We start from the raw sequence: 26976 nt of genomic DNA on the forward strand, positions 1-26976 counted from the left end.
AAAAATCTTAAAGGCCTTTTCTGATGTAAATGATTCTATGATTTCCTCTTACTAGTAGAACAGAAAAAAAAGCAACATGTAGGGATATACAAGCACCTCCAGAAAGCAATTCATCTCATCCCAAAGTACACATTTGAGACAGGCATGATGAGCAGCCCATTCAATGGTTTCATCCTAGTATGGATGAAAATGATTAGCTGAGGCTTTGACATCTGGCTTTTAAAAATTTCAAGGATGCAAGAGGTGAAACTCAGTCTCAGGGGAAGGATGCACACAATAGGCAGCTCAGCTCTGACCAGAGGCAGAACATCCCTCCCATCACCCCTGAAACAGGAAAGCCTAGCGGTAGCAAAATCAGAGTTTGTACCACTGGACACCCATACATGTACAGTTTGAAGAGGAGAGATTGCAAACACAATCTCACACTGTTCCTCGGGCATCTGTCACCTCCAAACAGGTGGCCCAAGGAAACACCCCACAACTGGGGAGGATGCCCACGCTCCCCACACAGACCATCAATCCAGCCTCACCAGTACTGCGCAAACCAACTTGCAGGCATAGATACTACAGCAAGATTCACAGCATGATTTCACTGACCCTTTCAGTCAGGGCAGTAGAGCTCACAAATGCCCCCACAATGCTTCTGCATCCACAGCTGCCCTTCCTGTGCCAGCTCCATCCTCTGCTTCGTGCTGGCTCACACGCTGGAGAGCAGCTTGGTGAGTCAGCTCCACAAGAGAGGTGAAAAGGCACTATTTGAGAAGCCTTCCATGATTACAAGTTAGGCTAATTCATTCAAGAAAATTACATGCATTTCCCAATTATCTTCAAATACATCAATCTAGTCTGAGAATGGACTGGATTTGTTGGCACTTAAAATTACATTCCCACTTGTTCTACTCATTCTACAGAATCTTAACAAAGAAATCAGCAGTTTAAACAGCCTGCTGCCTCAGGTTACAGAAGTTTGCTTGTGGATTATTCTCTCTCCCACTTTGAAAAGCACATAAATTATTAACACACATTACTAAAATACCTTGTCTTTCAACAAAGATATTCCAAACATTTGTCAACAAAAATCAGTTTACTGGGTAGCCACTAACAATATTCTGCTGGGAAAAATACAATTGATGTGTTTGAGAGTTGAAGAAAAAAACTGCTTTTCTTGTAATTTTCTTGTAATTTTCTTGTAATTTTCAGAATAACCAGCAGAGCTGGCGTGACAATTAGTGAATATTTAAATGCTTGATATTCACTGGAAATAGTCTGACAGCAATGGCCAAATAATTTCAGGCACAAGAAGAAAAGGAAGTCTCAGACTAATGAATAACTGACATTTGACCTGCTGTTCACTTCCTCAGCTGGGAAAAAAACCAATTCATAATTGAACTGAAGTTGAAGCTGGCTAAGAAAGCAAAAAACACTGTTTTACGTTTCTGCATTGTCATACTGTCTCCTGCTCTTTTTATTAAATTGTTTATTTCACTGATTATAATTGCATATTGAAGACAGGCATAAATACCTAGGACAAGGCAATTATCATAACCTACAAATGTAACAGAAAATAATTCGAACATTTATAAAACTGTAGCTGAAATTTTGAATTTAATAGGTAACACAGCACCTGTGGAAATTTATAAGAAAGCACATGCAATGTTTGTTATTAACTACTGAGACTTTCTAATATCCAGCTTTTCCTGGCACACATTCTGGCTTGAATCTGGTGGGAGCACAGTTAATAGACAGCACTTTCCCCACAAAGGGAATATGAACCACCACCATATGACTGTACGAACAAACAAAACCAGTGAAACAAAAAAAAAAAACCAAACACCCAGAACATTATCCTTAAGAAACAGATGCTCAACAGGGGTCATAATTAACAGATTATGGAGTCCTTCTCTCTGAAAAATTTGGGATTGAGGCAGAGAAATTCCCTGCCAAGGTCCTACATCCAAACTCCAGCAGAAGAGAAACTGTTGTAGATCCAAGACCATTTAGTCTTTATTCTGTATTCTCAAGTAATCTGAGCTTTTCTCTTCCAAGAGAAAACTGAAATGAAATGTTTACAAGTGATGTTTACAAAGGATTACACTTTTACCCTGCTTTCTATTAAGAGACTCCTGTTGCTTAAGAAACCCGTGTTAATCCCCCAAAGCAGATGACTTTTTCTGACCCCACATATTTCACAAAGCTTGAATACATTCAAAGGGAAAGGAAGTTGACAAAATACAAAAAACAGATGTTTAATAAACTTGAGTAATTGGACAGGCAAGCATGTTTGGGTCATTCCAAAAGACAGCCATAAAAAAGGAAGCAACTATTTTCTTGAAAACACAATAAAGGAGACTTTGGTTTGGTTTTAATTAAAAAGAGATCAGATCCCAACCAAAAGAAGAATCCTGACCTCCTGTGATATACTTTGAGCTCACCTTTGATGCCAAAAGAAAGAAACAGCTCTCACTTGGTATTTAGCATCAATAGTATCATCCCAGTCACATCACCTTCATTCACCCAGAGAGTAGGATGTGATCAGTGACAAGCATCATATCAGTCAGGGTTAAACCTGGTCTGAGTCACCAAATCATCCTGGCAGTCTAACAGGAGATTCAAGCCTTGTCCTCAGCATTTGCTAGACAAGAACAACACTGACTCTGCGTTTAGGAGTAGTTTTAAAACAGATTACTTCTGGCAATGAAACAACTATAAAAGTAAATATAGTATGAATGGCACAGACACTAAACATGAAAGGGGGTTTTTTGCCCAGAAGGATCTGAAGTAGATGCAATCATCAGCTATTTTTATTGTTCTTTAAAAACTGTATTTCATTTTCACTTAAACTGCTTTGAATCTACAGGGGAGATAATATCAAAACAAACATATGAAAATCTAAGTTTTTCTATGGCTCTATGGAATCAATCCTGTTGTCTTTCAACTAAGTTAGGTGAGAAATAAAAGCAGAGGAAAATCAAGCAGTACAGAACTTTCCATCTTCACCTTCTGTTATATAAAACACTACCTCTGTTTTGCTGTGTTGGATTTTGCAAGTCTTCAGGTTGAAGTGTCAACCTTTCAAAATGCCCAAGATCTATCTCTGTATGATTATCATTATGTGTGCACAGATGGAAAATGTTCTTCCTCCTTCACATTAGTCATTTTAGCTAAAGCTGTTATCCTCATACCTAGCAGAAAGGAAATGTACTTGCTCATTCTATCACATAGTCACAACTCAGCCAAACAGAATGCTGTATTTTGGACCTCTGCAGTCTCCACTTAGCATACCTAACTAATTTTTCAGTAAATACAGCCAAAGCAGAAATTAGAAACAAAAAACAGGGAAGAAATATATTCCACACTTGTAAGCGACATCGTGACCAACAGCTTCAAGTGTTGGATGATCATGAACTCTTGACTCATGGCCTTATTTTCAGGCACTAATCACCTGCAACTGCAGCTGATATCTAGTTCTTGTCTGAGAGTTTGTGGCAGACAAAAGCTAAAGGTATGGCAACTCAGTCACAAAATGCTGGATAACTAAAAAGAGGAAAGGATTGTTCTACATCATTTGTCTTCTTATAGCTGGAGAGACAAAAATGTGCTCAAAAAAAGATAACTGATGAATTTTATACTTTCCTTATATGTTAAAGGCAGGAAATACAAAGTCATGTAATTTTTTTTTAAACAGCAGTGGCTATCTTTCCCCCTCCTCCTTCAAACATGTGTACCCAACCAGCTAACTGGATGTGTGTAGAAGATCCAGGATTATTTATTCAAGTTTTCACTAGCTTTTTGGAATACAGGGATGTTGGAAGACTCTGCAATGAAATATTGTTTGTTAACAGCATGAAGCATAAAAGGTTTTTATTATGTATCCCTTTCTTTTACAATATTGCATTTACAACAACTGATGAAAAGGCCTTCATTGTGGCTTCTGTTTTTGAAGTCTCCCATAGAAGCTCTCTCCACATACAATATGGCGTTTTCTACTAAAAAAATATAATTTACGGGTCCATATATAGGCATGTGGATGTCTCTTCTCTCTTTTTTGCTCATTTGGGATTTTTTCTTGTGAGAAGTAATACAGTGAGGTATGATTAAATGGCATCAAAGCACAAACACCTAAAGAATGAACTTTCCTTTAGAAACGCAAATGACACCGGAGTTACCTTACTTTTAAACAGCCCAAAGAGCAGCAGCAGCAGCACTGAGGGGTAATGGAAGTAGGTCATATTTTCCCCCTGTTTTGTTATACACAGAACAGACATAAAAATCTGATGAATTTGGCACTGATAGTAACAAGTCATCTGTATACAATGTGAGAAAACTGGTTGCTTAAGAGCAAGGATATTGAATCATGTCTCCTGGAATATAATCTAAAAACAAACCAAATCAAAATTTAATAAACAAGAAAAAATAAACGAGCACACAATAAGAACCTAAAACCATGACAACGTTCAAACAGAACAATAACAAACCCAATCAAAATAGCACACAGATAAGGTCTTACAGCTAATGGACCAGTGGTGATGAAGGCACAAGTGCAGCACAGAGGTCGGACTAGACAGATGGACAGTCCCACTAGGTCCCCCAAACTCAGGAGGAAGTAGCACCAGTATCTGTTTCCATTTTTACACAGACTTCATGAGCAAATAATACACTGGCATCATTAAACCTCATACCATCCTACAACACACACTACAAGCATCAATAAAACCGCCCAAAGTTTGGCTCGTTTGCTAACACAGAAAGGTTTGTGCAGCAAAATTCCTGAAATTGTAGGAAACACAAATCCTTCTCAGTTTATACTTGTATCATATTTGCAATGTTATTTTCATAATTGTAGCAGCTCAGGTTTTGGGAAGTGTAGTTCAGATCTTCAACCACGCAAAAAGTCTTTAATTCTCCACTGAGAAGCAAACCCACAGATGTGCTTAGGCATGTATGCTTAACATCTTCTGCCCACGGCCACACTTGCTGCTCCTAAAATATTTTGTTGAAACGGTATCACTTTCCTTTTCTGTGTATACTGCACCAGTTTGGCTAAAAACATGAAGCTTATAAATAGGAACATGGGGTTTCCAACGTGAATAAACACTTCAATTTAGATGTATTAAAACCTACTCAGTTTTGTGAGATGGGACTAAAACAATTCATGTCTTTCAGACAAGACTGATAACAATGTGTATTCCCCCATTTGACTAGCATAGGTTAAAGACAAAAGGCTTTAGAAAAGATTTGCTGTAGAAAAGATCCTGCATATTTCACCAAGAAGTTTGTTTCTCAAACAAACTGGGCTTTCCTTGAGTAGTGATGGTTATGAAATAAAAGTCTCTGAAAACAATCGTATTGAAGTGATGTCAACAGAGAGTTGTTTAAATCCTCAGGTCTTTCAGGTGTTGATGAAGTTAAAAACAAATTAAATGTTGATATTTGGTCTTTCCTAATATGAAAGACCAAAAAAGTACTTTTTTCTCAAACTCCCAGAAGCAAAACTGGAGTTAGAGGGTGCATTGCATCCACATGATCTTATATTTTCCTCTAAACAATTTAATGAAAGGGACCTAATCTCAAAATGGTTTCTGTCACGTGTCTGCACATCATTTTCAAATTTCAAAATACAGTGAATTAACATCCACAGATGGGTTAAAAAAACCCCAAACCTGTCTCTGGAATAATAGAGGTATTGATACCACAATAAAAGAGCACTAAAATTTTATTAGTGTTTGATGATTTAAAATATAACTACACTTTTGAACAGCAACAATTATCTAAAGACTGCTTTTACCTAAAGAATGTTTGCTATAGATGTTTGACAGGCATTCTGAAAGGCACAAAAGTGTAACAAGTTTCTACACACATGGGCATTTTACTTGATGGCACTTCAGCTCATACATAACCTGCCTGTCCAGAGAATTTTCCTTCCACTAAAACAAAATCTGAGACTGAACACATAGTTACAGGTGGATCACAAACAGCAGCAGAGAGCAGATCAAAAAGTTCCTGCATGTACACAAAGAAAATAGACAAACCTCATAAGCAGATCATAAAAACATTACAAACACTTTTTTAATTATAATATTCCTAATCAGAATTTCTTTTATGTTAATGCAGGGATAACATTTTTCCAGGGCACTATATGTCTAAGACATCTGTATCTCACTGGTGATCCTCCATTTTACAGAAGGGAAAACCGAGCCAATGAAGGCATGGAAATTACCATAGCTACAAAAAACGCAAGTAACAAAGGATGAAATTTGAACTCAGGTTTCTGCTTTCCTATTCATTGAACCCTGAAGACTTTGAAAAATATACATTCCGGTGCACTTCCACAACAGCAAGACTGTTCAACCACATTACATGTTACTTGTGTGAGCCTGGCACGCTAAAATCATTAGTGGCTACTAACAGATAGATGGTATGAAACTGGATTGGTCTTGGTAACAAAACTAATTCTGATTCTACTGATCACAACCACACCCTATAGCAGTAGTAGCTCTGTCTCCTTAGCAAGGACAAACCTAGATTAATCTCAACAGGGTACAGAGAAACTTTAGATGAGACTGCTTTGCTTCTTTCCTTGCACTCGGTTTCTGTGAGACCACTCAGTGCTTGTAAGAGTGATAAAAATTACTGAAAATTTTTGATGATTTCAAGTTAATATCCTAAGGACTTGCCAGAGGAAAGACAAAAAATTATGTAGATATCTAGAAACAGATCTACAGTTTACTGGATCAAGAGCAAAACAGCAGCAAGGAAATACATCACCTGTTCAGAAAGAAACTACTGATCTAATATTGGAAGGAAAAAACCCACCAAGAACTTTAACCTCTCCTGAAGCTGTTCAAACAGAAATGGAATTAATAACTGTAATGGACAGTTCACTGCCCTGTTTAAAGCTATTCTATTGCACTGTCATCTATGTAATGCTGATACACACATCAGCCATTTTCACTGCAACATGAATCAGAGCTGAAATGAAAAGAGAACTGGTTTGAGAATATGCATTACCAGAAATGCCTGAATAATCTTTAGCCACCCCAGCCTCCACAGCCTTACCGGAATGTCAAAAGTTTCTTGTGTGTCATCCAGCATCTGAATTTTGATAGAGACAAGTTTTCCAGGAGGTGTCATAGGTGGTTTCTGTCCATGCTCCAAAGTACTGATCCCAGCATTTTCCTGAGCTCCTAAGCGGGATCCTGCTGTTGGTCTCTGCTCAGTTTCACCCATGTTTAGGGAAATGCGTTTCTTATATCTGACAAAAGAGAAAGTGCAAAGAAGACCATATCAGTCTTAAAGATGATTTGCACGTAAACATCGTGGTATATATGCTTACAGGTAGTAAACTGTATGACCATTAACAAAAAGTAAGAGCCACCACAATTTTTTCTTAATGTTTCATACGAAGACAAGAAAATCAGGCAAACTTTATACTTTTCAAAATACACAGGCTAATCACCTCCTGGGGGTAAGGCTGATAGGCTATGGTACTGCACAAGGGAAAATTATTCCTTCTCTCCTGGAAAAGTAAACAAGACCACACTGGAAATAGAGTACAACAGAACCCAGATTTCAATTAATTATGTAAATTTTTAGTTATTTATGAAGCAAGCTGTTATCACCCCCAGACAGGATTCCCAGAGAAGGTAGGAAGGTGAGAAGAGCAGGTGGGACAACTCAGCACTCGCTGACCATCATTCCCTCTTGGCTACATCAGCACTTTTTCCTTCCAGCCTTCTCTGGCCCTTTGTGGATGCCACCTTGATAAGGGTCTGCGAGGCAGGAAAGCTAGCAGGCACAAGATGACACCGATCGTACAAGTCAGGATCAGAGCTGCTCTAGACCTGGAGCCTGGCCTGATCCCACTGCTGAGCCAAGAACTGTGAGGACACGCAACTGGGAAGGCCAGAAAAAAAAAGCCAAAACTGATTGGGAAATTCTTCATTATTGGCACAACTCTGAACCTTCTTTTTTAATTCAAGCACCGTTAGTTTTACTTGTTCCATGTTACACATCACACTAGAATTTTATTTCACTTTTCCTACCCTGCTTTTTGACACTCCAGTTGGGTTTCTGATGAAACCCACTTCTACTGTCCATTTATCTTTCTTGGTAAATGCATTTTCATTCTGCATGACTTTTATACAGTGGTCCATGGCCAAAATACGTAGCACACAGATGGGCACAAATGGAAATGTAACTTTCCAGCTGAACAGAGGCATAAGAAGTGTACTGCCAATCACTGCCTGGCTTTACCTCTGAGGTTACAATTACTGAGAAGCCTATACAGGAAAAAAAGGAAATACAAGACAGCCTATGAATTTGTGAATGCATCACCAGTTCTACAGGATACTATAAGGAACAGTTACAGGTATTAAGATACCAGTCCCCACCATAAGGATGGAATAAAAACAGCCCTGTCTTTGGCAGGATACACTATTTACTACACATGACTCTTCCATGTCCTGACTAATTTGTTTCCACTGATTTTTCACACAGCAAATACCTAGGCGAAGAAAATTTTAAAGCAACACTTGGATTAAAAGAAATGTTAGCTGAGGAGGAAGGGAATTAAAAATTACGGATCCCACATTTCTAAATATCAGCTCAATGGGCACAAGTGAAGAAGAAAAAAATGCAGGCAAACTTTTGCAACAATTCAGCACTAACCTGCCCATCAAGGTCAGAGAGATACCAATGAAACCTACCCAAGTCCATGCCAACCACTACCAGAAAGGCAGATTTTTCCTCAGTTATCACTGCAATCTAAAAATCTATGAAGAGTCAATTATATTATCTTATTCTTTAAAAATAATTAAATTAAATCTTCTTACAAGACAAGCAGTGCCAACAAGAAACCTGCAGTTGGAGGCAGGAATTCCAGAAGAAAAGACACCAAGCTCTACGTAGAAAGACTCCAGGCCCCTTTGCAAACAGATCTGTTTTTCCTGTGTGTGGAGTACACAGGATCATCTAAAAAGGTAGCACAGGCACCCAGCCTAAAAGTGCACAAAGATTCTGATCCGAATAAGAGCTCTTCTGAAGTCACCACACACCCCAGACAGACCAAGAGGGCAGACAGGACCTCTACAACTGCTGCTTTACTAAAGAAGTTTTTGGCTGTGTTCTTTCCATTAAATCATAAATCATAAATACAGGAATCAATCCAGTCAGTTCAAGTTAAATAATTAAATGCCATTAAATAATCCATGCAAGGAATTATTACAGACTTTGAATCCTTCTATAAATGTTCTTCTGACTAGAAGATACAGTGGCCCACACACAGAATCAGACAGGCCAATAAACCTAATGAAACACATAAAACCCACTCAAATTTTAGGAGCCAAAAACATCATGGAGTAAAGGATATAACAAGCAGAATCACTCCCTATATACAGCTGAGAGATTTTTTTACATATATATAGAACCATTTGGTTATAAACACACACTTTCATTTGGAAGCAAAGATCTAAGAACTATTGGCTACCCTGATCACAGGCATCTGCTACTTGGAAAATTAAAAGAAGACCTTTCATTTTTTAACCTATATGCGTTAATATCAGCATGCTACACTGGAAGTTATTTAGGGTTTTTTTCTGCATGACACTAGTCTCACTGTGCTGCTTTCATAACATCAGCATAATATTTTTACTATACCTTTATGTAAGAGGCCTTAAAAAATTACCCTCTCTGAAATAACACTGAGCATCAGTCAAGCTGTATACCTTTCTCTGTATCACTGTGATGGAGGGGACAATGAAGTAAGGTCACGGAACACAACACAAGAGTATTAAACAATGAGCAAACCTGAGGGGATTAGGATGTCTAATGTCTGTCACGATGAGGAGATGGATCAGGTTTGGACAAACGATAGAGAAATTCAAAGACACTCTAGTAGAAAGATGACAGTAAATTGGGGAAGGTATTAATCAAGAAGAAAGAGCAGCAGCCACCAAATTCTAACATATGCAACTCTAAGAACAATGTATGTGGAGGCAGACAACCAATACAGGAGCAGAGAGTGGCAAACAAGAGAGGATTCAGCTGAACTCTGAAAATGAAGAGTTTCTGCCTGCTCTTTCTGACAGCTGTTGAACCCCAGGGCCCAAATCAAGTCTGTTTTTTCAGCTGCAGGTTTCACTGGTGTCAGTGCCCTTCTCAGTAGTGCTGTAGCACCTGCAAGATGGAGAGAGTCCATTGCAGAGAATGAACCTGTATCCCAACACGTGTGAGGGGAGAAGTTATTGAGCCAGCAGAGCTGCCCATGGGAGAGTCTCGTCCCCTTCTGCTCCTTCCCAGCTCCCACCCACACAGTCCTACCTGATGCTGAGCACTGACTCTCACCCTCCTCAGATTGAGCCACAGCACCTCTCTAACTCAAAAGAAAACAATTCAGTGTTTTGTTCTTGGCTGGGTTAGCAAATTAAATCAGCTCTCCGCAGGCTGGAAAACCCAATGCCAGGTGAACTAAGCCCAGCCAGCTGCTGTCAGGCCACTGGGCTGACTCAAGCTTTCTCTACTTACAGCACCTGGAAAAAAAAAACAAAACAAAACAAAAAACAAACAAACAAACAAACAAAAGAACACCCCAAAACCCCCCTACAACTGCCATTAGATAGATTAGGAAATATTGTTTTCTTCTAATCACACACTAATAACCCTTTTATACAGATACTAAATGTTTGGATTAAAAATTTAAATTCTGTATATACTTATATAGTAGCTGGACCAAGGCCACAATGTGGTTCAGCATAAAGACACCTTAGTTCTCCATGTTCAAAGCACACACATTTTATAGCATCGGAAAGGTTCTGGCCAATTAAAATTTCCACATATTTTTCTTTGCCAGGATGAAAAAAGTATCAAACTTACTTAGTCTAAAAGGGAGCTGTGAGTATAAACAGCACTTGTTGGAGATGGGGAGGGGAAGAGAGGCGGGAATAAAGCGCTATAAAAATTACAAAACACTGAGGAAAATAAAGCACTATGTAGGAATAGATGCCACTCTGATCCCTCACCTGCCCTGCTCTTTAGGTCAGACCAGGGCTCAATTTGATGCAAAAGGCTCCCAAAGGCTGAAGACTCCTGTTATGGGAGAGAATGGTACCACGTACCACAGCCCTTTCCACTTCTTTTGCTCTCCTGTACGACATGAAACAGAAGGAAGCACAGTGCTCAGTACACTCCTCTTAAAGGTGGGGAAGCCTGAGGCACAGTGGGATGGTGTGAGCATAGCCCTACCAAAAGCACACAGCAGACCTCTACACCTTCAGTAAGAGAAAATTCTGTACATGCAGCATAAATTGTCAGTGATGCTGCTTTTTCATTAGTACATCAAAATTACCATAAAAATGAAATCAAGTATTTTGAACCCATATTAAAAAATAGTAATAACATAAGAAGGCAACAGGACCAGGAAGACTGAATATAAAATTCATTCTGAAATGATGGGAAGCAGACAGAAGGCCAATAGAGTTCAGGTTTTTATACTGCGAAGCATTATCCTGCCTAATTTCTGCAAGTCCCTGGTAGAACTGTACAAAGCAAATAAGATGACTAAAAAAAATTTAAATAATTCATGTAAATCACAGAATCATGGAATATCCTGTCTTGGAAGGGACCTAAAAGGATCAGTGAAGTCCAACTTATAATTTCTTTGATAAAACCCAGCATTTTTGTGGAAGCAAAGAAATAGAAAAAGCTCTTAATGGAAAAAAATAGCTCAAGCTTGAAGGGCAGTAGTACAGACACAGGTGCTGGGTGGCTGTGTCTCTGTTTGCACCCAGCAGACTGACTCAAGACTCTAAAGGAAACCTTGCAGCTGAAGGGATTTGTGTTCCGTTTCTTGTCTGCCCCTTCTGCTCACGTCCACAATACTCAGCTAGAGAAGGAAGGCAATAAAACTTCTGTTTTTCTGTACCATTAGACTGTCCTCTAGCTCAAAATGAAAAAAGTTAACATTGTAAGCAATGCCTTCATGAAGTCAGAAGTAGAGAAGCTCAAGGTGAGGTATGGTCAAGATCAGCAAGAAGATAGGTCATGTCTAGTCCCCTGTACAGTCAGGAGAAAAGGGGATGGAGGGTGAAGTTCTTAACCAGGCTTAATTTCTAAACACAGATTTATCTTTTTTTTTCTTTTTCCTGTCCCGAAAGATGCAGAAAATTAACCTTGAAAAACGTGCCTGCTCAAGAAGACACTATGGCTACCTACCAAAAATAAGACTTGCAGAAGCAAGTCTTAGAATGAGATTTTTCAGCATTCTGCAGACTTCCTAAAAATCTGCAGCAATAAGAAATTCCTTCAACTATGCAAGACTATCTCTAAAAGAATAAAATTCATCACCTGTACTGAAAATGAAGGGAGCCCACAAAGTTGCCTATCTTGGTCAGACTCTTAAAACCTCGAAATAACACTCTCTTATCCCTTGACCCAGTTTCTGTGGGATGGTTATGCAGCTGGACAGACTAAGTGCTCAGGTTTGTAAAGCCATAGAGTACACTTAGTTAATACCAAGCAAGCTAGAGCCTGAAATTGATGTCAAATTCAGGGACCTGAGCAGTAACACAAGCCTTTAAAAACTCAAACTATTCAGTATGCCAATAATGTAGCCTGAAGTCCAGAATAATGAGCATTTATGACTGTACAGGATAAAAAACACCTCTTGCAAGCCTATCAGTACAGCATTCAGAGTGCCCACATTCATTTCTGGCTTTAGGGCCATTCAGCTTCCAACTGGAGCTCATTTATCTTCATTGCATACAGGTCCTGAAACTGTCTGCAGTTCTGTGGCACTAGCAGCTGTCCCAGATTCCAATTCTTCTGCCAGATGTCAGCAAGGAACAGTCCCATCCTGCACAAATTTGATGTGTGCTATCTTTTTTCCGCAGCCACACACCTGTCAGTAGGTCTATCAACAAGTGCAGTGATAGATAAATCTATGCTTCTCCAATTGCCTCTGAGAAAATCCTCATCCCTTAAACACAAATACAGATTGCTCTGTGAATTAAGCCAATCTGCTCTACAAATACTTTATTTCAACCCACAACATTACAATTACTTTTGATGGCTATCAGTGATATTGAACAAGTCAGCAGACATATTGATTCACTTTGTGTTACGTTTCTGGGCAATGCTGCATTAGAAACTGATTGCAAGCAAGAAACATTCCTTCTCCCTTGCATCTCACACAAGCAAGCAAAGCCACTGTACACATGTAAGTGAGCAATTAAGTAAGCAAAACTTCTTACACTCACCCTCTCAGAGGAACTCCTCGGAAACCTCTTCATACAAGTTACTCTTTGGACTGATTGTGACTGTTTCTCAGCCTCTGGAGACTTGTCTTTGCTTTGTTCTTCACTACCCCTACCTGGCACCCCCTGTACCACGTCATTTACTTGAATCAGGAATGCCAACATCATATTCAAACCAACACAGCCAATTTTAAAGTTTTTAATTCAGGTTTTAAATCAGCCAACTTGAAGGTACTGTACAAACAGGTAATTCTGGCTACTCCTGGAAGGAAAATTAGTGTTTCGTCTGCTAAGCCAAGGGGATGATTAGCTCCAATTGCTCAATTAGTGACTCTCACCCAACAACTATGTTTTCCCTTAATATCCAAAGGCACAGTCTGAGCAAAACAGGGATCCTGTGGAGCCATGAACCCCTTAATAGACCAGAGGGAGGTATTTCCACACAAATGCTTCATTTGTTATTAGACAAGTTAAAATTTGAATTAAATATTGCCCACTTGCTTTGCACTTACTGCATCACTATTTAACTACCATGTATGTGTTTAAAACATACTTATACAAGAAGTTCAACACTGTTTTGCATTGAAAATATTTCCCTGACACCCTCCTAATTGGACAAGACCACACCTTTTCTACAAAATTTCTGCTTTATCTCAGGCCAGGGGGAGGATATTTCTTCCTCACTGTGAAACTCTCAAACCTGATTTCTGAGATGGTTTTCAACCCATTGACAAAACTGCCTGCTTAAGAAATTATGCTTAGGAGGAAGCTGCAAGCTACATATCATATACTTACACACTTGATTTTATTGACACCCCTTCTATTTTGCATAACCTGTCAATTCTGTCACTAAAACCTATGAAAAAGTAAAATTCAGCATGCTTGCAACAAGTAACAAAATGTGATTTAAAAAAAATTCATGGGGGAAAAAATAATAAGAGTAAAGAGTACATGAAATACATGCCGAAGTCACACAGCTAATCCTTCACTGATGATAAAAAGTGCCATAAAAGTGAGAAAGTACATGTTATCATTTTATGAAGACGAAAAGCATTTTAAAGTTGAGGTATAAAAGCCACACCATGTGGGCAAAATTCTATTTCACATTATGAGAAGAAAGACTGTGGAAGCTTTAATACCACATGGTAAAAGCTAGGAACATATATGGAGACTCTAAGAAAACCTCTACTTCTTGTGTTTCCAACCAGCAGTTTCCTGATTAACCAGGTCATCACCTGAGCCCACAGTTTGTCAGTAGAAAACACAAGCAAAGTGGGTGAGAACTTGAAGCAGTTTGGTGGCTCAATAGTGGTACAAATCAATCCTGAAGTCATTAAATGCATTTTCCAAAACCCTTACATGCTATCACTCTGCATAAATAAAGCTGTTGCACCAGCTGGCGTGCTCTGGGCTCATTCACCCATACAACACCTCATGTGAAAGCCAAGCCGAATGTGCTTATAGTAGAACAAAGTAATCTGATTTACTTCCAGATTTAACAGAATTCTGAAAGGGATCCAGCACCTCATACCCAGCTTCAAGCATAACGTAGATGTTTTCTGTGAAATAAAAACATGTCAAAAGAATAAATAACACACTACATTAATACTACTGTTCAGCAGTTGGGGGAAAATCTGATACAGTCCTGGTTTTGAGAAATAAAACAGCTCAGGGGAAATGCTATTTCTCTGAACCCAGTATGAGTATACAGTAGAGGTATTCACACTGCCTAAATGCAAGCCAGATCCTCCAGAGAACTGCTGAGCACCAGACTAATTCAGGCATTGAGTGACCCCTCCGAGGAGCTTCTCCCTGCCCTGAGCACACAGACCCCTACCAGAAGACCAAAATGCCACGGTCAGTGTGCCTGGCCCCGCTCTCTCCTGCTGAGAGCCATCAGAGGTGTCACTCCAGGTACTCCCACACTTGTGCTGGTGCGCAGAAGCCCCAGAGCTGCAGCATGCACACACACTGTGCTCACTTGGGGGGTGGGCACCCCTATGGCCCAGCAGCTCCAAACCACAGAGGCAATGACATCAGTGCTCAGAACTGAGCAGCCACAGATGATGCCTATCCAAACATGTTAAACTGAGGCCATAATGGCCTTAACTAGTTTTCTTTAAGCCCAAAATTTGAGATCAAACTCCCACAAAATTATTACATAGCTTGTGCACCAGGAAAAACGTATTTATGGCCAAAGTTCTACACTCAGTATATAACCCACTATAAAACCAGAAAAGAATTCCTGATGTTTGAAATATTTAAACGTCTGTTCCCAAAAGAGACTTTTTATAAGTTTGTAAAACTGCTTGTTATAACAGAATATACAATGATTGTTTTGTTTGGGTTTTTTAAATTAAGTCTTTTTATATAAGCCTTTATTATTCTTGACTGAGGAAATACCACTTAATAATGACATAGTACCAGCAAGAAATACTTATACCATGAAGAAAAATCTGCTTTATGTACTGCTGTTTAGAAAACAACTTAATACATTCACTTGCATCCTGCTGGGGTCATGATGTGTGACTGTATAATATTTACCCTAGAGTGTTTTAAAATTATGCCATTACTCTTCCTTCAAAAGTTCTTTCAAAAATTATTGCAAAACTTCAAACTTCCTTAGGTTCCTAACTAATTTCTCCTTGTGCAAATACTTCAGTCAGTGAAAGACTCTACCTGTGCTAAGCATCACAGTCCAGACACTGCCTGTCCTAAGACAGCTCTCCTGATCTTTCAAGATAGGGTACTTTTGTGTCTTTAGAGAACTGATACCACTGTGTTTACTCTGTGAACAGCTATCAGAGGTACGGTGAGAGATACACAGATAGACTGTTGCTACAGGTACATCCTCGTTTTATGTTTGGCTAAAATGTAAGTATTATATAAGCTGCATGAAGACAGACCAGGGTGGGTTTTCACATAAGACAGATGTAGCTACATGAGGTGCTGCTGTGTCTGCAGAATAAACATCTTTTCCCACTGTAACTAGCTTCATAATGAAAACTGGCATAAGTCAGTCCAAAGCACATCACTATAAGAGCAAGCTTTAGAAGTTGCACCTAGAGAAGGGCTTTCCTGTTCAACCACACCATTGTCTCTTTACCAACAAACCCATTCCAGTACAGAATACATCCCTGCGGTTTCTTGTTACATCTCAAAACTAATTACTCACCTGCTTGGAGGTGTGAAAAAGCATTATCTGTGGAATCTGTACTTTCTACTACTAAAGGGGACAGTGGAAAACACTGATTCTCTTGTTCTATTCCCCTCCTTGCAGCATTGGCAAAAAGAGATAGCAGAAATAATGCCAAAGCAGCCCACCAATCTGCACTGACCTCGAAATGTCATTGGAAGCAATACTCCATAACAGCATTTACAATCCAAGCAAGACAGAGAGGTGTAAGACTCAGATCCTTTTCTAAAATTCAGATATCAGGAGGTGGAAGCTGACAGTGAAAGATCAAGCAGAAAGAGGGACATAATAAATAATACATTTCAATTAATCCAACGTGAACGCTGCCTGGTAGATTTTAACAGGTCTTCTCACTCAATACCAGGCTCCTGGTAAAACAGCACAGCAGAGGACACTGCTGTGCTGGGCTAAGCAGGCACACTGGGTATTAAATTGCTCTTCCTTCCCTTGGAGAACATCCTATACTCCTCATATTCCTTTCTTGGCTCCTGAGTCCCAAGTAACTTTAGATTATGCTGAACACGGAAATCAGTTTTTATCCCCATATCCGACGGTAGCGCACAGCGCATTCAGGGCAGGCAAAGACCTTTAGAGAGTCAATACCCAGGATCTGCCAGGAGGCTTTCCTTGCTGAGCACGCTCCAGCGTCACACGCTTTCCCGGTGGACACCCAGTGACCGCCCACGGAGCGGGCGAGCACGCGCCCGCCTGGGAACAGAGGAGCCCAAGACTCCTTTCATTTCCATGGCTGCCCAACTGGAGCAGGCCCAGGCTCTGGAGCAGATCCAGGCCCTGGAGCAGAGGGAGCCCATCTTTCCTGTGCTGGCTGTGGCCAGGCTGCCGGCACCCGGGCAGCAAGGAAGCGAAGGGAGTGCATCTGGAGCGCAGCAGGGACGAACGCCAGACCTGAGGGAGACGAAGGAGCAGACTGGGACAAGGGCCCAAAACAGGAGGGAGAGCAAGCGCAACAGGCATGGAAGGGAGCCAGGGATCTCTAGGCAGTGCACAAAACAAGGCAGGAAAAAGGAAAAAGTTGACTAAACGCAAAACCAAAATTGGACAAGGATGGGGAAGGGGCACTCATTCAGGCAAGATGTCTGGTGTCTGACAATGACTCTGCAAGGGAGGTGAAACTGCAGGTGAAAGATAAGAGAATAAGAAGCCAAAACTGAAGAGGTGTCCCAAAAAGTGCAAAAGGATTGTCCGGAAGGGCAAAACAAATGGGGGAGGAGGGAGGGAAGTATGTCACGTCTGACAGAAAATAGCTTATTTCCTTGGGCACGGACAATGACATCAGGTTTTATTCCTGACAGATGCCTCCGGATTGATTCCAAGCCTGTCAGAGGCCAAGAAGCGTTTGGACAACATCCTCAGGAGGAACATGGTGTCATTCTCCGGGCTGGCCCATGCAGGGCCACGAGCTGGACTCAGTGACCGTTGTGGGTCCCTTCCAACTCAGGATATTCTATGATTCTATGATTTCCTTCCAGAGGTGGGACCAAAGTCAACAGCCCTATCCTGCCTGTAGACAACAACTCATAGGTCTTCCCCTCTCAGGGTGAGAGCAGCGTAGAGGAGCACAGCTGTCTGCTGCCACTGCTGCTCATCTCTTACCCCAGTGCCAGAAATCCCCACTGAAGGGTGTAAAACCCTACAGCTGCTGTGGCAGCTTTCATTTTCAAACAGAGCAGATTCTCATTTTCCTCTTTAGATAAAGGAATACTGCACAAGGAAGAGATGAGAATCAGGAATTGTTTGCATTTAAGCATGTTATCAAACTACTAGCTACCCTTCTGTTCTTGCACACCATAACCTTTACCAGTTTCCCTCCCTGGATCTGCCAAAGACCACTCTGCCTATTTCACTGCACAAGGAAGGCAGTGAGGATTTCTTTTTTCCACACTGATCCATCCCTAAGGCTTACTAACTCCTTGAACTCTACTGTTAAGACAGAATTATCTTTCTGTGCTTTCTGTAGAGGAGGCTGATTTACTCTTGCAAAGTACTTATTCTAACTTCATGATCGTTTGAGGAAGAGGCATCACAATATCCTTACTTCCTATATGGGGTATTACAGACAGAAAACCCAGGTGGCCAAGACATGTATATACTGGCTCCACTAGGAGTTTGGAGTCTAATCCATTTATTGATTCAGGTCAAACAGAATGAAAAACCACTGCTCCTGTTTGTGTAAAGCAAGATTCTTAGGGCCAAATTATGCTTATTTCACAGCTTGCTTTAGACATGGCTGCAGTCTACATCCAGGAGCATAAGGGTTTCTGAAAATTAGCTCTTGCTCATTTTCTCAAGCTTACCAAGAGTTTAACCATTTTCTGTGTGTTTAAATCACTTCTAACAATGCAGGGAATTCTGTTGAGAACAGAGTCCGGTTCCTTAAAAGCAGGAGGCCATCACCATCTTGAGCCAGCCTTCCCTTTCAACATCTGCAAAAGGCAAGGAACGAGAGGTTTCTCACAGACACTGCAATAGACAACAGTGTCTTGAGGTAGGAGAACTGCCACCACACCCAACAAATAACACAGATTGTTATGTGGGGAAAATGCAACTAAATAATTACATTTGTGCTGTAAATCACAAAAAAGGGAGAATTACATCTTTACATTATGAACTTCTGCTTTGCAATATTAATCATGTTCTTTAAACAGCATCTGATCTATAATCATATTCCAAGTATTAAGATGGGCTGACTTTTATGTGAACTTTAAAGAAAGCAAATCATATGACTGGCATTATCTTGAGAGTATCAGTATCCCTACATTTATAAACAGTATCCCTAATTTTCCTAACTCCTGAATATGAATATTTCAATTCCCACAAGGTCTACAAGTGAAGCCTCTGCCTTCAAATTACACCTCATTACCCAGACAAAATAAACAGTATAGGATTTGCTTTTGGCATTCCTTTTGCCTTGCCCCCAACTTCTCCACTCCCAAAGATGCATCAGCAACCTGAGAGCTCCTCCAAATACCAGAGACATCCTCTGTCTCTGATTCCAGCCATCCACCACTCCCAGTCACACACACACACACCCCCCCCAGTCTCTTCATCTTTCAGTGGAGGAGGTGAGTAGTCAAGCACACTTCAGGAGCATGCACACACAGAAGCTCTCCCATGTGGAGCACATTGGTGCCCAGTGAGCAGAGCAGGGAAGTAGCCAGAAGTGTTGGAGGGAACAAAAATGGGTGTAAAATGGCATAACTGTTGCATGGATGGGAGGTGAAGGAAATCACCATCTACCATGCACTGATGTAATATTATGCAGGTTGTTTTATTTTATGTAAAGTAATGCAGAGAATAATTTCAGGGGTTTAAATCACTACAGCAGAAAGGCGGTCCACTTAAAGAATATTTAAACATCTACCAGGTATGGAAAATTTTTCCCTCTAACATCAGACAGGATTATATTTTAATAGGGTCACTAACACAGCCCAGCTCTGCAATCTGGGCTGGCCGGCATGAAGCAGTCTGCACTCTTCCCCAGGGAGCACTGAACAGAGATGGTAGTCATGCTCTCATCCTTGGAGGAACTCCTTCAGCTTAAGTTTGGATTGAGACATTGAAAAAAAATCACCAAACGTGAAAACAATGCACTGCTACCCCTTAGAACCAGGAACCCCTGTATTTTTGAAAATCCCAGTCTGCAACCCCCAAAAGGATGGCAAACTCACCTCCAAGAGAAAGAGATGTTCTTCAGAACAAAGTAACAGCCAACCTGTCCTGTACTGGTGATGAACAAGTCAAGACAGGTTCCTGCCTCTGTGGAAGGCTGAGAAGGCACATTTCCCTCATCTGTACTTGGGGGCTGCTCTTCTGCTCTCCAAATGCCAGAACAGGCATATAAATACTGCGGAGTATCACAAGGAGAAGCAGGAAAGCATAGGCTTCCCTATCCAGTTGCAGCTGCCAAATGCAAAGCAGCACAGCATACAAGCAACAGAATACACTCCAAAAGATTTCACCTCTTCTGAAAAGCAGTAGTACCTTAAGCAGCCTATTTCTCTGGTACCACCTTCTTCCTAAATACACTGATTTCGTCCAACACAACATAAAGACAAAGAAGACGTAACTCTGATCGATTCAGAAACAGGGGAAAGTCTGAAAGTATTTACAACCAGTAAATACACCAAGAGAAGAAATTAGTGATACACTGCAGCCCATTCACCAACATATTTGCAACCTGACATCACATCAGCCCTTCTCCATTCAATCCCTGCTCAGGAAGGTCAGGGCACCCTGACCACAGAAGCAACAGCAGAAAAAATAAAAAGCAGTAGCTACACATACAAACAAACAAACTTACTGCAGTTTCTCTTGGGCAGTCAAAGAAAAATGGTGGTGAGAAATGGATCAGAAGAACCAACACCTTGTTCACCGAACAACCTACTAAGAGACCACATGGGGTTTTTCCCCTTTGCAATTCAACCCAGAACACTTTCCCTTTGCTCCAAGACCTGACACTAGAAGACTTGAGTTGATAAGGCTGCTGTGGGGTTATTTACTTGCTTTCCAACATAAATAGGCACGCTGAGAGCCTCAGGAGTGGAACACTGAGTACAGAATCACCCCCCTGCCACCCCCCTGCCGATGAGCTTCTGGCACAGCAATTCAACAGGAAGCAATGCAGGAAATCCAAGGCATCAGTGTGATTCCAACCCATGCCCTTCCTGTCTGAGGAGAGAGATCTAAAAGCACCTAGGACTCCTGCTAACAGAAGAGGTCAACACCTCTGTTGAAGGCAGGGGTGGGGGGGAAGAAATTCAACTGCCCAATCTGAAGCTGAACATAGTTTAGCCAGTACACATCACAGGAGACTGTATTAATTGCCAAGCTGTGTTCCACCTCCATTTTTCTGACATCCAAAGACAAACAACACTGCAATCTGGAGGTAGTGAAGCCAAGCTCTAGGCACGCCAGCCAAGGCTGTGTAGCTCCAATGCTGTCTCAGCAAGGACACCAAGAAGGGGAAGCAGAGGTCACCCAGTCTGCCTTCCCTAGCTCCTTGCAGCTGCAGCCCAGGCACTGCTGCACACAAAGCAGTATTTTAAAACTTGTCCTGCTAGTTACATCCATGATCCTTAACCTGTCTGCGACATCCTGGCTGTGGGGCTGCAGGAGACACAGTAAAGCTGCCAGCTGGACTCTGGAAGAGGATGATGTTCAGGCAGCAGCGCAGGCTGCTAGAGGCACATCATCATGTACTCTGCATTTCCCCTGCTCAGCACAATGCAATGTTCAAGGTTATAATTATCCAAGGTATGCCCAGGATGGTCCCTCACACATCTCGGACTACTGCACCGGTTTGTAATGAGCTGCAGTCTACCAGAGTGGCACTACTGAAGTGTAGGAGACAGGAGCAGGAGCTAATAGCCTTGGCACGCTACAGGGAAGTCACTCCCCAGTGTATTAGATACTACCATGAACTTTCCTCTTTAAAACAAAACATCAAACAAATTTGCCTGACCTGTCAGTCAGTAAACCCACAACAACAAAAATATACAAACAAAAAAGGAAATTCCAATTAGTTAGAGCTGGGGGAGGCAGGGAAGGGAAGAGAATATTCTTTCCTGAATCTATTTTTAGGCTATGTAAGGCTGTCTGAAACCATGGCAATGAACCTGCTATAAAATCCCCTCGCCAGCTCTGTGTTTTGTTTCCTTAACAGACAAGGATAAATGAGTACATACTATGGATTAAATGGTCTAAACCAGAAATGAATAAACTATCAAGCTACTGGTTAAGAGAGGCAGGAGCAGCTGATCAGAGACCAACCCATCAAACAATCCCATGTCCCATAAGCAATCCTTTATAGCCCAAATAAACAGCGCTTACTGTGGGATATGAGATCAGCCTCCAGACTGCACCTCTCCACCTCCACCATCCTTGACTTCTGGGTGTATTTTGACATTATCAAGCACACCCTCCGTGCCCAGATTCGTTCCTCAGGCTGGGCCCCCATGATCCAGCTGTGGAGGTCCATGTCCCCATGCCACCATTACCTTTCTTCCACCCCATCAGCAGTCCAGTGCTGGGGTTAAGGCTCAAAGGAATGAGATCCCAGGTGACCTGGCAGCAGCACTGAGACAGCAGGTACCGAGCTCCTGAGGGCTGCAATTGCTTACCCAATTACTCTGCCTAACTGTATACAACATTCATAAGAACTCTGTAATGAGACTGCAAGCCTTCCAACTCCAAGGCAGAGTTTTTGCAAAGGAATGGTGGGCTTATACTTACTGAAGCACAACCATTATTGCACGAAACAAAGAAATTGAGTATGACCAAGTTTTTATCCCTGCTATTCAGATATAGCAGGGATAAAAATATAACTGCCATCAAAGAAAGGAAAGATGTCAGGGTCCACATTCCTAGCAGGCTGATGGAGAACACCCCCTCTGTCTTCCACCCAGGATTGCAAGTAAAAACTTTGGTTTGTATTCTGATTGGTTTAAAAGAGGAAAATAACACCTTCACAGTTATCCCTACCCTACACAACTTAAACATGGGGTTATCTCCCATGCAATTCAGTGTTGTGTGAAAATGAGAGCAAATACCTGGTAAAAATGTGCCTCAAAGATATTTGATTCTGATATATATAATTTTTCTAGTGCTTCTTATTAAAAAGAAGGAACAAAAAGAAAACAAGCACGCCATTTATTTTTCTTTTTAAACGCATATTCCCTTGGCTTTGTAAAAAAACAACAAAACATGAAAGCTGGAAGAAAAAGTACTTTGCTCTTTTGCCATTTAAATGAGATTAAAAAAATCTACCCACAGCTGAAAATGTAGATTTCAACAATTTTAAAGAAATATTTTAGAGCTAATAACTTCCATTAACACCTTTATATCTGCTGCCAAAATAGCTCATTCTATATTCTTATGTGGTTGGTGGTATTAAATTCATCCTGGTTTTTAATCAGCTGCCATGCACACCAGACTGGCTGCCAATCTACGCCGCTCTAGAGGACTGAAACATCCTACAAAGCTCAGCCCTGCCTTCATAACAGCTTTGCTTGGTATATGGGGGAGGAAGACAAAAAACATACCTATCTCAAGACAGTTAATTAGATACCCAGCTCTTTAAAGACTGACATCCCAATTATATTTTGATTCTACATGCTACCAAGTTTTCTGCATGTATCAGGAAGAAGGGGGGAGGAAGATCTCCAAGTCTTTAAAGCTGTTACTCGGCAACATTAAAGGGAAAAAACCCCACCCAAACACATAAAGGTAAGAATGCTGAAAACATTAGGAAATACAAGATTTCTTCACTGCACAGACCACAGAGGACAGGTGGTCTCTTCTGCTCAGTGCTGTTACAGCACACACATCAGCCAGGCGGTATCAGCTTCCAGCATTGCTAAGCAACACCACGCCACATTACCTCAATTGATTCAAGGGAGGGAAGTTGATTCCGGAGCCACTGAAAAAGGCAGAATCTAGATAAAAACGGCTGCACAAACCTCACACACCCAGAAGCCAGGGTCCTGCAGTCAGAGCAAAAAGCAGTTAAGGAAAACCATGGGGACATACACACACACACAAACTGAAGAACAAAAAATAACCACGTACATAAAGACAGAAGGGGGAAATGAAGTCAGTGAAAGAGAAGGAGAAGAGCACTGCTATCTCACCTCAAGTATTCTAAGACTAGAACAATGAATTACCTCTTTTTTTACAGGAAGTAAAAAGCAGTAGAACAGCCAGAAAGCCTTTAGAGGCATGGCAGGCTAAGTCTGATCCTCATCAAAAATAGAGCTTGCACATGACTGAGGATCTTTGTTACAAAAAGATCAAATGGCAGGAATTAATGTGAAACATTCAATTGTGTACTGCTTCAAAATCAAAACACACATTAACTCTTCAGAACAATAAACATCTTCCCCTTAATATTCATGTCTTAAACATTTGAAGAGGTGCATTTAAATCCTGTTATAAATACAATCCAAAACAGAACAGTTTACACTAGTATACTAAATAAATCTATTCTAAATCCGAAAACTTTAAAAAACCCATTTGTGTAAGTTTTTTAATTGAAACTGAGGTTTGTTCTCAGTGGTAAGAACTGCAAACAATTACATTCAACTATGCTGTCCATGCAAGTATTTAATGCAGTAAATGCCTATTCATATTGATCTACGTATTATTATTGCCATGGCTTCTGCTTATGACAACATAAACTTGGACTGAGGCAGAAAGAGGTGCTCCCCCATGGCTGTGTGTTGCTACCTTCCAGCAGCCCGCTCCTTTCCAGTTCCTGTTTCAAACATGGGAAGCACTCAGGGCACAGAAGGAAAGTGTGCTCACCTACTGAGCAGGGCTAGGGGACAATGATGACAAACTGGCCACTGCTCTCCCAAAACTCAGGAAAATGCAAGGTGTGTATGGGAGCAAGAAGATGGTACAGGCGCAAGACTATCAAAACCACAGCAATGTTAGAGCAGACTTTAGGACCAACAGCAGGTCACCAGATTTAGATGCTACTTACCCAGAAATTTTAAACGCACTTCAACATACCACCACAGGTCTATTAACCATGCTGCCCAGCTTCCCTCTAAGACAAACTCAAAAACCAAGATATAAAAAGCTGAGGATGTACTGCCAATTTCAATAAAAGGACTCCAGGGAACAACAGGCTGGTAGCAACAGGCTAACTTCTACACTGAGAAAGCTGATAGCAATTGTAGAAGAGATTAGCAGGTATGCAAACAAACGTGACAGAGGAATGTCATCATGGCATGATTTCTTTTACAAACTTGCCATGACATACATTGGGAAGTGTGGTATGTATGATATGTATAACCTGCTTGGGTCTCTAATGAATTTTTGACAGTGTCTTTCACCACAGGCTTTTAAAGAAATTGAACTGTCATGGGATAAAATTGAAGGTCCTCATGTGAATTAACAACTAGTTAGATTAAAAGAAACAGCACAGGAATATACAGCCAGTTTTCAAAGAGCTCTGGTTTTGCATTTGTGCTACTTAATATATTCATTATTTATGTGAAAAATGGAGCAAGCAACAAAATTATAAAGCAAACTCAACTCTGCTAAGCTGCAGATAGATTTGCCAGGTATTTATTTGCACATACCACAAAGTCACAGCCAATACAGTGAATGGAAACCCTGGTCACCACAATTTAATTAAAGTCAGGAACTACACGGTCACAGATGACAAAGTTCAGTGCTGGCTGGGAGAGCAAAGGAAGCAGCAGGAGTGAGCAGCTCAGGGATACCTGACAGGGAACACCACAGTAGCTCTGCACCTATAGATGCTGCACCAAGCAATTTTCAGAGAAGAATTCTGCTGAGCAAGAAAAGATTCAAGAGTGAGTGACAACAATGGGAGGTCTGAAACAACTTTAACCTAAGGAGAACTAAGCAAACAAGTGCATTTAGATTCAGAGGAAAGATGGATAAAATGGCAGACATAAAACCATGAATGGTACTGCAGAGAAAGCAAATAGGAAATCATGTCTTGGAATACACAAATTAGGTATTATAACATGAAGTTTATCAGGCAACTTGTTTAAAAACAAGAGGAAAAGGAGGTACTTTTTCCATACCACAAATAACAGCATTGTCACGGGATGTTATGATGGCAAAAATTTAAAATACATTACTACATAGTTAGATGTATTAACAAAAGAAAGTCTGTCAAGGATTGTTAAACAAAGGAGCAGACATGACTTTCTTGCTCAAAGTCCTTGAACTACAGCCTGCCAAAAGCTGGGAAGGATCACTGTTTTCCCAGCACTTTTCCCCGTAAGTATTAGTACTGACTATTATTAGAGGTGGAATGCTGGGCTAAGCCAGACCTCTGCCTGGAAATATCAGGGTAAATCATTTCATTGCTGGAAAACCCCATCTTATGAGAAGGAACATGCATAAGCAGCACCTGCTAAAGCCACAAGTCAAAGATTTGCTTCCTATTGGAGAGCTGCACTTGTTTTAACATGTTCCTCTTACATGAACACAGCTATGCTACATGCTTCTGGACTGGGCTAGCTGTAGAAATTCTGTAATTTTGCCTACGTCAAACAATCAGATTTACCTACTTCTCTTACGTGGCCGGGTACTAAAAACCTCATTAGAGCCGAGTTATACAAGAGGAGCTTCTGTCCCCCATTTCAGGTGGCTGAGCTCAATTATGGTGCTGTGCCAGTGAATTTGAAAGTCATTTGAGAAGTTTCACACTTTCCAGAAGTCAGAAGGGGATGAGGAAGATAAAGGAGGAAGAAGAAAGAGGCCACTCTACTTCTGCAGGGATTTAGGAACTGAAGGCACTAGAAAACAGCATTAAAGCTTGTTCTGCCTTCATGTCCCCTGCCATGTCTATAGCTCTACTCTCTAAAATGGCTGTCAGGCAAACTATGAATCTGGGAGATGTCAAGAAAATGACCTCTTGATGAGATTTATGAGGCACTAACAGATTTATACACCCACTCTTACAACGACATATTTACCCACTTGCACAGTCTTACCACCACATTATAAATAAAATTACAGTTCATGCAG

The 26976-nt window shown here is 40.9% G+C and overlaps 1 protein-coding gene across 8 annotated transcripts in view; it reads right to left on the reverse strand.

Moving 5' to 3' along the window:
- FARP1 (FERM, ARH/RhoGEF and pleckstrin domain protein 1) overlaps positions 1–26976 on the reverse strand; it is a 202438-nt gene that overhangs the window by 156317 nt on the left and 19145 nt on the right. For 7 of the 8 annotated variants that reach the window (XM_014250723.2, XM_088068130.1, XM_014250734.2 and 4 more), the window contains one exon: positions 7057–7252. In XM_014250723.2, the coding sequence (XP_014106198.2) occupies positions 7057–7227 (171 nt within the window). In that variant the 5' untranslated portion in view covers positions 7228–7252. Of the gene's footprint in view, positions 1–7056; positions 7253–18758; positions 18888–26976 lie in introns of all 8 variants that reach the window. The other variant, XM_088068125.1, reaches the window with a different exon arrangement.

The sequence above is a fragment of the Pseudopodoces humilis genome, chromosome 2, assembly GCF_049639895.1.
Source record: "Pseudopodoces humilis isolate 2021_Gansu_Grassland_sample_001 chromosome 2, ASM4963989v1, whole genome shotgun sequence".
Lineage (NCBI taxonomy): Eukaryota > Metazoa > Chordata > Aves > Passeriformes > Paridae > Pseudopodoces > Pseudopodoces humilis.